The sequence below is a fragment of the Alligator sinensis genome, unplaced genomic scaffold, assembly GCF_000455745.1.
Source record: "Alligator sinensis unplaced genomic scaffold, ASM45574v1 scaffold161_1, whole genome shotgun sequence".
Classification (NCBI taxonomy): Eukaryota; Metazoa; Chordata; order Crocodylia; family Alligatoridae; genus Alligator; species Alligator sinensis.
The window spans coordinates 2,083,207-2,094,466 of record NW_005841974.1 but is presented as its reverse complement, the minus strand read 5'-3'; the positions used below and the strand labels follow the sequence as shown (position 1 = coordinate 2,094,466).

Below are 11,260 nucleotides of genomic sequence, written 5' to 3'. Positions count from 1 at the left end.
GGGGCTAATAAGGGGCAGCGCATCCCCCCCGGCCCCTGCCTGCGGCAGACCGACCCAAGCGCTGAGGCCGGCTCTCCTGCCCGCCTGAGTCACGAGGTCCCCCCGGGGGTGCCCGGGACAACGCGTTTCTGGCACGCCGGCCACAGCGGATCCGAGCGGCTGAAGGCGCCACTCGCCTCGCCCGCCGCCGCCTCACAGGCCGCGGGACCCGGGCTGCCGGGGGCGGGGCGGGGCGGGCTCCGAGCCAGCTTCGCCCAAGGCTGGCGCTGATTGGCTCGCGCCGCATGGCGTCAGCGGCGCTGGGAGGTTTAGGCCGGCGCCGCCCGCCCGGCGCCCGCAGGAGCGCGAGCTGCGGCCGGAGGTGGTGTGGCCTCATGGCAGGGGGGCGCGGGGCGCTGGCGGCGGAGCATCCCCTGGCCCCGGGCCGCCGCCGCCTACTGATCTCGCCCTGTCCCTGCCGCAGCCCGCAGCGCCCCGGTGTGACGCCGCCATGGGCAACCAGCTGGCGGAGATGGCGCCCGCGCCGCCTTTCCTGCCGCCGCTGCAGGCGCTGCACGTGGTGGTGATCGGGCTGGACGCGGCAGGCAAGACGTCGCTGCTCTATCGCCTCAAGTTCAAGGAGTTCGTCAAGAGTGCGCCCACCAAGGGCTTCAACACGGAGAAGATCCGCGTGCCCCTGGCAGGCTCCCGTGCCATCGCCTTCCAGGTGTGGGACGTGGGCGGCCAGGAGAAGCTGCGGCCCCTCTGGAAGTCCTACACGCGCCGCACAGACGGGCTGGTCTTCGTGGTGGACTCGGTGGAGGGCGAGCGCATGGAGGAGGCGCGGGTGGAGCTGCACAAGATCACGCGCACCTCCGAGAACCAGGGCGTCCCCGTGCTCATCCTGGCCAACAAGCAGGACCGGGCCGAGGCGCTGGCAGTCAGTGAGGTGGAGAAGCTGCTGGCCGTGCATGAGCTGAGCTCTTCCACCCTGCGCCATGTCCAGGGCTGCAGCGCGGTGGACGGGCTGGGCCTGCAGCAGGGGCTGGAGAAGCTCTACGAGATGATCCTCAAGAGGAAGAAGATGCTGCGGCACAGCAAGAAGAAGCGGTGAGCCCTGCCAGGCGTTGCCCTGCCCACGGTGCGCCCTGGCGAGGTGCAGCCCTCCCTTTGCACCAGGGGCTTGCATCTGATGACACCTCTTCTCCCTCCTTCTCCCCACAAGTGCACAAGGGCTTTGTACAGCAGCCCACACTGGCCTGTCAGGGGCAGCAGTGTTCTCTGCAAGATCCAGCCGCCCCCACCCCTGGCGAACTCGTGTCAGGGTTTTGGACTGTTAATTTGAGTGTGCCAGGGACTGGGATCCACTGGGCTCATACCGTGCCAGGAGTACCACTGCACAGCCCACTCCAGAGCGACACCATGTGTCAAGGCAGGACATGGGGTGGTGCTAGGTGACTTACAGTGCCAGGTGGGGAAATGCATCTCTTACTACAGCTGGCTTTGGAGAGTGGCTGGGCCTGCGATTCTGCCATTGCTCAAGGAGGGGCAGGGAGGAGACCTTATTTGTATCATTTCTCTTTTTTTACGTCATATGTGCAGCTTTTCCTTTTTTGGTAGAAAGTAAATGTAAGTTATTAAACCAGCAACTTGAAGAGCTGGGAGTGGCTCTGTCTCTTCACTGTGTTGATGCCTCAGGCTTTTGCAGTTCTCATTATTGCAGTGCCAGCAGAGGACAGCTCTGCTGTTGCACACCCATTTGGCTGGGTCAAGGCACAAGGCAGCTCTTTAATGTGAGAGGTAATTCTGAATGCCTGCCAGCCACCTCCCTTCTTTCAAGGAAGGCAGGCTTTTAAGTACAAAGTGATAGTCATCTGGTGCCAAGGGAGGGAGCTCGGATTAGTAAGCAGCCTAAGCAAACCTGACCCCATCTCCAGCAGATATGCTAATTTAATAGAAACTGAAAAAGCGCCTCAACACCCTTTTAAGACCTGCGGAGTACTAGTTGCTTGGACAACACTACTTCCATTTCTGTGTAAGGGTTGATGATACAACCCTTTGAATGTATTATTAACCCTTCTCCATCTCCTGGAATCTTCTACATCTGCTACTGCAGGGTTCATGCATTTCCCTTTGCAGCTGCTTATGGTTGGTGTTGGGACAGGATCCGGGCTAGTGGACTAATCTGGTTATTGTGGTATTCCTGTAGTCCTCCTATTTGTTTAAAAAGGAGGGTTGCAAACCACAGCTACCCTGAGCTTCCACCCTGAATCTGTGCCTTGGAGTAGCTTCTGTGAGGCTGAGAAGGGGGTAATAGGTGCAGATTAAATCACTGTCAGAAACTGGGCCTCTTGCTGTGATACAAATGTCTTGTGCCCCCTTGGAGGAGAAACAGAAAATTGGTCTACAGTCAGATCCAACATACTGAGTTGCCTGCACTCAGGATTTTTGATGTCTGTGTTACGAGACCCCACTTCCCCCAAGCAGTGTCTTGGCTGATTTGCCTTCTGGTAGTTCAGTGGGATTGACCTGGGAGGCTCTAATAGATTTGAGCATTGACGCTGTACCAAAGAAGTGAGATCTATAGCATCCAAGCTGATTTTCCTAGCACTTTCCACATGAGGAGAGCCTGGAAAGACCGGGGATGTTTTAAAGGGAAACAAGCAAACAAAAAGGAATAAGATGCAAGTATATAAAATAGTGAACAGTCAAGAAGAGATGCATAGGGAGCATCTGTTTGATCTGTCTCATGACAAAAGCAATGGGGGGACACACTATTAAACCAAGTGGCCTATGGAACTCATAGCCACAGGATGTCAGTATGTGTAAGAATTTATTAGGATATGAAGAGGAACTGCATATTTGGATAGCAGGAAGCTCCAGAGTTCTAACTTAATGATAAAGAGTTTAGGAAGGGAGATGAAACCTCTCTGCTTCAGGGCTGGAGACTGTCTCCAATCATTAGCCAGCATGCAATGCCCCTAGAGGAGAGATTGTCCCACAGATGCCTGCGGTCAGAGTTCTTGTTGCTGCTGGTTCTCTAAGACCAGGCTTGGAAGACTCCAGTCTGGTCTGGCAATTCCTGTTGCTTCATGCTCCCCAAAGCACCCTGACATTCCCATTATGGCCCACCTCTCACTGAAATCAATGTAAATCTTTCTATAGGGGTCAGAGTGGGCAAATGCACACTTGAATGAGCTTGCAAACTAGCCACATCCTGTATTGTATTATATACACTGCTGTAATAGGGTTGGAGTATTACAGCTGTGATGGTCCAGGAAATATGCAAGAAGCAAGAATTATTTTGTATTATCTTTTATTGAACCAACTGCTGAAAGAAACAGCAAGTGCTATATCCACAACTGAATAAACTGAGGGAAATGATGCTCATGGAGCTTTGAGCAGATGAGAACACACAACATCACGCCCCAGTACAGTGCAGTGTTAGGCCAAGACTACCTTGGATCAAATTCTCCAGTTGTTCATGATGCTCCAAAATTTGTTGCCTGTAGGTGATTGAGCCCGCCAATCACCTACAAGTGAGGTCCTCGGGCCCGCCCTGTTCAACATCTTCATCAGTGATTTGGATGAGGGGGTGCAAAGCACTCTGTTCAAATTTGCTGATGACACCAAGATGTGGGGGGATGTGGGCACAATAGAAGGGAGCAACAGGCTACAGTCAGACCTTGACAGGTTACAAGGATGGGCGGAGGAGAACAGGATGGGGTTCAACACAGACAAGTGCAAGGTGATGCACCTGGGGAGGAACAACTGGCACCATACCTACAGGCTGGGGAAATCCCCTCTTGTCAGCACAGAGGTGGAAAAGGATCTTGGAGCCATTATTGACTCCAAGATGAACATGGCTCGGCAGTGTGGGGAGGCAGCTAGGAAGGCCAACTGTACCTTGTCGTGCATCCACAGATGCATTTCAAGCAGGACCAAGGAGGTGATCCCCCCCCTCTATGCGGCACTGGTCAGGCCGCAGCTGGAGTACTGCGTCCAGTTCTGGGAGCCGCACTTTAAGAGGGATGTGGACAGCATCGAGAGGGTCCAGAGGAGGGCCACTCGCATGATCAAGGGACAGCAGGGCAGGTCCTATGAGGAAAGGTTACGGGACCTGAACCTGTTCAGCCTCCAGAAGACTACTTCACGGTCAGGGTGGCTAGGGTCTGGAACCAGCTTCCAAGTGAGGTGGTGCAGGCTCCCACCCTGGGGGTTTTTAAGAGGAGGTTAGATGACCATCTTGCTGGGGTCGTTTGACCCAAGTACTCTTTCCTGCCATGGCAGGGGGGCGGACTAGATGATCTGCCCAGGTCCCTTCCGACCCTAGAAACTATGAAACTATGAGCAGGAGAAAGGGACTCTGTCCAGGTTTAGGCCTGTTCTGTGTTCTGCAGGAAAATCTGTGGTGGCTGGGAAACCATTAAACTTGCTAGTTTTCTTTATTGTAGGGTCCTGAATAACCCTAGCTAGGCTTCATGAGAACAGCTCCAATCAGTTCTTCCTGCTTGCTTTCACCCAAACCCTCTCCCTCCTCTTGGCAGATTAGTCTCTCCAGTGCTGTATACATACTTTCTCAACTGGCCTGCTGATCTTTTTTGTTTTGACTTAGTTCTCTGAAATAGTAGGGTGCTGGGCCTGGAGAGTAGTAGGGATTAGGGCAGGGTGGGGTCGCTCCAATTCCAGTCCTGGTTGCAGTTCATCACAGGGCTCGGGAGTGAAATTTATCTGGGGAATTAGATCAAGTAGCTGGGACATGGGGCTGTGTTTGTGAGACATGCAGACATACCACAAAAGTCCTATGCAGTTACTCCTAGAGCGCTTATTATTTAACTTTAATATAACTCCTGACTTGGCTACTGGTAGATCTTAAACAAATTGAGGAACTTTTAGTGTAGTAACTTCCCACCATCCTGCAGGACAATCTGGTAGCTTAAAGCTGGTGAAGTATGTGTTTTGTTTTGTTTTGTTTTGTTTTGTTTTGTTTTGTTTTGGGGGGGTTGTTTTGGTTTGGTTTTGTTTGTTTTTGGTTTGGGGGTTAGGTTTTTTTGTTCTTTTTTTTTTCTTTTGAGATCTAGTGCTAGGGATAGTACCAGACTTGTATAGCTGTGGCATCTACCTTTCCCTGCATAACAGCTGGGGAAGGGAGAGCAAAGCCTATTTCCATATGCCAGTGAATCTGCTCTGTTAGGGGATCCTGACCTATTTGGCATGGGCAATGTGGAAAGAAAAAACCATTTTGAGCACTTTAAATTAAATAAAAAGGACTTTGACAAGAGGTATAATACAGAATAGCGTTCTGAGCCTCTGAGAGCCAAACATCCCTGACTGGCTGTGCCTTGGCCCCTAATCTCTCTCTCTTATGTAAGGGAATTTACTATGATTGGTTTAAGTCTCTTTGGGGCTGTTATAGAAAGATATTTATCTATCACTCTGTACCTAGCATCCTCCCTTGCTCCAGCACCCCACCCTTAGCTATTCTGCTGACTTATTCAGTCTCCCTGAAATCAGAAGCTCTTACAATTTCCCTCTTAAATTTAGCTAGGTAATGTAGAAACTTGATTAATGGTAGCATAAGGAATCTATGCATTTTCACACAGAATTTCCTATAGTATCACCTGTGAAGTCAAACATTGGGTTTTGATGAGCTGCTTGTGTGTAAGTGACATGGAAAACTGCAACATTAGGGGCAGATCCATGCACAACAGCTTTCCAGTAAGCTGCAAAACCTTCCAGGTGACAGAATGTCTCAGCGGGGTTCTTTGGAGAAAAGAATGGAGGGGGGGGGAATGCTGAGTTTGCAAAATGATTAGGTCAGTTTAGGCTTTATTTTTACTACTACTACTCTTTATTTTGCTGCTTAATTTTGTAATTAAAGTATTGGCTGCTTTCTGTGATTACAAATCAGAATAACTGAATCCAAATAACCATCAAAGCATACCTGACAGCTCAGCCATTCTTCAGGCCCTGATGTGGGCAGCTGAAGATGGACCTGATAGTTCCTCCCCCTTCCCCCAACTCAGCAATACCCACAAATTCCTTTGTTTACTTGCACCGTAGAGGAGGCAAGCTCTGGCTGGGCTGCTAATCCATGCAAAGAAGATAAATTACAGGGATAGGGCATACAAATTACTGTGTCTCTTTCATATTCTTGCATCTTCCTTTGCAGGGTCTGCCAATGATGCAGAGGAAAAGTGCACTAAAGGAAATGGCTTTGCTGTGACTGGTTGTGGGACTTGAGGGAGGCTGGCTGGCTGGTCTCTAGCCACCAGTGGGCCAGATTTAGTATAGACTTGCTGCTGGACTCAAAAGTGCTTGTTTATGTAGCAGCAAAGAATAATTCCCTCTGCTCTCCGTCGTGCGACAGAGCTTCACCCAGCATTTGTTCTGCAAAGGGGCAAGTAGGAGGGGCTGCAGGCCTATCATACTTGAGGCCAGTTAGATTTTGGCCTTAATCAAAATGAGTTTTCCAATTTCAGGTCTTTGCTGTATGTGAACAATTTGACATTTTGTTTATTATGTCTATTTATACGGTATCCAGAGAGGGAGCTTCCACAACTTTCCATTTCCTTGTGCAACACAGCATATATTGGATGGTCTTTTGAGCTCTTACCTGAAGGAAGTCAACAATCAAGCAACTTCCAGTCCAAAACAGGCTCCATACATACATGTGCAGAAAGAAAACAAGGAGTTAAATACATGCCACCTGGTATTTAGCTTAGGATGCATTTGCTTCTTTCCCAGACTTAAAGAAGGTTGCTTTGTGCCCTAGAGCTTATTTCACGTGTCTCAGCTACACAGGCTTGAGCCTGCATCTTCTACATTCTGGCAAATGACACTAACCACCAGGCCCCTGGCTAGGTAACGCTTGGTGTATACTCTAGCACTTCTGAAGCTAGCCTCCGGGGCAGCCAGAAAAGAATATGTGGAGCTAGGAGGATGAGAACAAGTCAGAGGGGTTGTGGCTTGGTGAGATGACTGCAGCTTTGGAAAGGAGGATGTACTATATCCCTGATCCCAATGGCTGGGAAGCTTTCCCAGTGCTGTTTATGCAGTCAATACCAACTGCTAGATGTAGTGGGCCAGCTTCAAGAGGAAGGATAGAGACAGCTCTGGACTAGGTCTCACCTCTAGCTGGTGTTTAGAGCACTTGGATGGGAAGCAAAAGATGCCTATGGCTCCCTTGTACCCAGGTGTCCTGCTCCCTGGACAAGTGCTCTTACCACTAATTGAAAAGATGTGAGGGCTCTCCACTACCACTACTGCCACTTTTGCGACAGGAAGAAATAGAATCCAAACTGCATGTCAAATACTGTTGTGCTGCTACAGATGTGCCACTTAAGTATGTCAAAGGTAACTAAGATCTGGCCCTTTTTGTTTTGCTGTATTATTCTTCCATCAGATAGTAGTAGCAAGTTATAATCCCCCAATTATATTACGTTACATGTTTTGGATATTCTTCTTATCTGCTTGAAGAATGCTTCCATCACTTCTTGACTTTGTAGTAGACCCCAACTGTAGTATCATTGTTTTTTCTTGCCCCTTTGTCTTCACGTAGATAAACTCTGATCTGTGGCCTCTCCCTGGGAACAAACAATTCTTGGCACGTAATCCAGTACCATCTGGTTTCCTTTAATCTGGCTTTCCAAAATAAGATGCATCTCAATACTGATATACCAGAGTTACCCCACCAAGGTCCTGTAACACCACTTGAGTCCTAATTTTATTTATATTCTGACTTTCAATTCTCTGGCTTGTTCCTGTAGGCCTTGAGTCTGTACATACTCATTGAAGATGCTTTGTAGTCTGTCCTACTGGCTTTCCAGACACCTCTTTTGGCTTTGTCATTGTTCCCCAGCCTTTCTTCAGAATTGGGTCTCTTCTCTCTGTCCCATCACTCAGGGTTGAAAGCACCGTGGCAGAGCGAATAAAAATCCTAATAATAAAGAAGTTTTTTAATCATATTTTTAAATTATAATTCAGTTTTCCTTTTAAAAAATAAACCAGCTGAAAATTAAATTTGAATTTAACACAGCATAGGCTAAGGCATAAATTTTGTATAATCTGTTAAATAGAACAACATGTGTCACTGAGCCTCTTCTAAAACTCTGGTGTTAAAGACTGGTTTTCTTCTATATAAGAATGGGGGGGGGGGACATTTAACCAATGAGGTTAAAAGTATGGCACAATATTTCATGAGTATAGCCTTGTCTCTAAAATGTTGTAAATGTAACAAAGATGAGAAGAAACTTGGAAGATGATAATGAAGCAAACCTGAAACTCGTATAGTCATATACATAGGGGTACAGTGCTCATTTGATGCAGCTTTTAGCCAAAAATTTTAGTACTCCAAGAGTATAGGAACATGCTGTTGAAATTACAAAATACTTCCATAACCAATTTTACTTCAGCTTCACTGAAGAAAGCTGAGGGATCTAAGTTAACAATCCCCCCAAGTTGTATAACAGAATCCAGTGGTTGACTTTGAACTCTTTATTAAGAACTGGCCTATTCTGATGAGCACCTGTGAAAAAAAATCATGACAAACTCAATGGAAGTATCACAGCTAGAGAAGGCAACGTGGAACTAAAGAGAAATGTACAAAATATGCTGAATACACTAAAACATATTTCCATAGCCTTAGACAAACTGCAGAAGGATTGCTGCTATATTGCAAATGGTGTTGAAATTTGGAAAGAACCATTAAAGCAAGAAATGCCCAACAGCAGTTAAATTGCAGGCAGTAAAGAAGCAGATGAATTGAGCACTTACTCCACCTCATCTCTGCCAATATTCATAACACAAAGAACCAAAGTAGAGGGCGCAGGCAGAAGTGACAATTTTTATTGAATCTGTCCACAGAAAGCCATCTATAGCTGTGACCAAACACAAGTGCATGGCCGCAGACAGCTTCAGAAATGGCCGATGAGATGAAAAACGTAACGCTCGTATGAGGGTTCAGATGAAGATGTTTCAAAACAGAGTGTTTTCTGTAACTTCTGTCTGGGCTGCTTCCCAGCCTGTCCTGCCTTCAGAAAGGGGGGGGCAAGGGAGCAGAGGGACTTCAGTGTGGGGTTTTTCAGTCTCTGCTGGAGAGTGGGGCAAGTGTATTGGAGCGTTCCCAAGGTGAGGGTGCTTCAATTCACCCACCCCACCCTTCACTGGCTGGGTACCTGGTCTCTGCATTGCACATTTAAGAATAAGAACCTTTGCTTTATTTGTACAGTACCTGGGTACCAGCGAAACACTACAATGTTCAGGACCAGCTCTCATTTCCACCTTCGTGACAGATGTGTTAGGTATTTGTGTTTAGAGATCTGACTGCTGAGCTCTGCTTGGTGCATGTGACCTGTCCTACCTATACATGAATGAGGTGCCTCTAGAAAGAGCTCCCTCTGCTCCCTTTCCCCCTCCCTTTCTTCCCCCTGAAAACAGCGCCAGCTAGCAGGGAGGAGGGGCCCTTGTTAAAAGAAGCCAGCTGCAGGCTGCAGCCAGCAACTAGATTCCCTGTCCCCTGGAATCAACAGTGAACTTCTGTTTGGTTTGCAGGATCCTTGTAATTCAGTATGCTTCCTGGAAAGTGTTTTCAACAGGGATCTGGGTTTTTTGTTTCCTGTGAGGGGGGGGAAAAGGGGGAAAAAATGTGGATTCTCTCTTAACGGAGAAAAATGGGGATATTTAATTTTAACAGAGAAACACACGGATTTTTCACTTTTGCAAAGAGCTCTCTGCAGGCTGTCAGAATTCCAATCTACAAGGGGCTGGGGGGAGCAGGAGGAGGGTAGTCAGGCAGGGAGCGCCATGTCCAAGTGCGCATGTATGCATGCACATGGCCACCAGGCAGCTTGGAGAGTAGCTCCCACAGGTAAGTCTGGTGGGGGGAGGAGGGAGGGAATTGAGATCTTTGAAGGGAGGTGGGGAGGGAGTTGGGCTGTGGGCTGCTGCCTAGCCAGGGCAGTGCATAGGGCTTCAGGCCCAAAGCTGGGATGTGCAGCCACAGAGTCCAGGTGGGGAGTGGGATGGGACCTTAGGTGGCTCTTCTGGGGGGTGGGGGTATGGGGCTGGCTCCCTGCTGCTGCATGCACTCCCAGGGGGCATGGGGGGCACATACCCCCCAGACTTGCGCACATGGGGGGGTGGGGGTGGACGTGGGCTGCCTGCTGTGGGGGCTCAGGCTCCCTGCCCTGCTGCCTTTCCCCAGGGACTCCGTGGTCTGGCACGTGAGACATGGCTGGTGGGGAAGTTCCTTGTCGCCACTGCAAGCCTCGTGCCACCCTGACAAGGCACGCCCTGCCCATTCTGCAGCAATGGGGCAGCAGTGCAGAGTTGTGCCTCTCACTGCTGCTGTGTAGGCAGGGGGCAACTCACCAGGACAGCAAAGAGCTCCCAGCAGCAGCAAGGAGCTTCATTGCCCAGCCCCGCTCTGCCCTGCTGCGCCAGGTCTTGCCCACCGGGCTGCACAGGCCCCAGGGAAGGACAGCAGGGTGGGGAGCCCGAGCCCGCAGCAGGCAGCCCGCACCTTCTGCACAAACCCTTCCCCCCCCCGCACAGGCTCCACTCTGCTGCAGGAGACACGGCCTCCCACGAGCAGCAGCTGGGCTTTGGGCGCTGCTGAGAGGGGCTGGGGCCCGGGTCCCTGGCCCTGTAGCCTTGGCAGCTGGGGGCCCCCCTCCAGCAGGGCCCAGGGGGCTGTGGATGGGGAATGAGGAACACTGCCAGGGGTGAGGGGCACCAGCAGCATTGTGGGGCTGTGGCTTGGGAGTGAGGGGCCTGGACCTGCATCCTGTTGAGCGAACAGGGCAGGGAGAGCTGTGATTTTTCATGATAAAATCCCTAAATCAAAGACCAAAATTTTGGGGTACTTAAAATTTATTTTATTATAGTGATTGACATACTGGTAGGCTTCCAAATTGCTTTAAAATTGTAAACATATCAAAACATTGTGTTCAACGGATACCTATATATACAGTTGCATTTCATTTTAATCACAGATTTGGGGGGGGGGGTTAAAAATTGGAGAATTTGCAGTTTTTAAACAGAAAAAAACCAGTATTCCTGGTGATGAGATTCCTTCCTTTTGGTCTCTGGGTATATTCCTGATCTGTTGTTCCCAGGCAAAGAACCTGCAAACTTGTTCTTTTTTCAGTCAGCATTTCTTGAAGTCTGCTGATCCTCCTTCTTCTGGTGGTCATGAACTACCACTTTGGCCAAGCAGACTATAAAAGGAAGCTTCTTGAAAACACAGTGAACAGTAAAAGGTGAATTTGCCTAGGAGTTT

General features: G+C 49.4%; 2 protein-coding genes across 2 annotated transcripts in view; one reads left to right on the top strand and one right to left on the bottom strand.

Annotated features, from left to right (window-relative positions):
• LOC102379761 (atherin-like) overlaps positions 1-376 on the bottom strand; it is a 9,099-nt gene extending 8,723 nt beyond the window's left edge. Inside the window, exon 1 of the mRNA XM_025200736.1 lies at positions 177-376. Coding sequence (XP_025056521.1) covers positions 177-376 — 200 coding nt within the window. The remainder of the gene's footprint in view (positions 1-176) is intronic.
• A 10-nt stretch (positions 377-386) lies between these two features.
• On the top strand, positions 387-1,636 carry ARL4D (ADP ribosylation factor like GTPase 4D). The gene has a single exon (XM_006020933.3). The coding sequence runs from the start codon at positions 491-493 to the stop codon at positions 1,091-1,093; it is 603 nt and encodes a 200-aa protein (XP_006020995.1). The 5' UTR covers positions 387-490; the 3' UTR covers positions 1,094-1,636.
• The last annotated feature ends 9,624 nt before the right edge of the window (positions 1,637-11,260 follow it).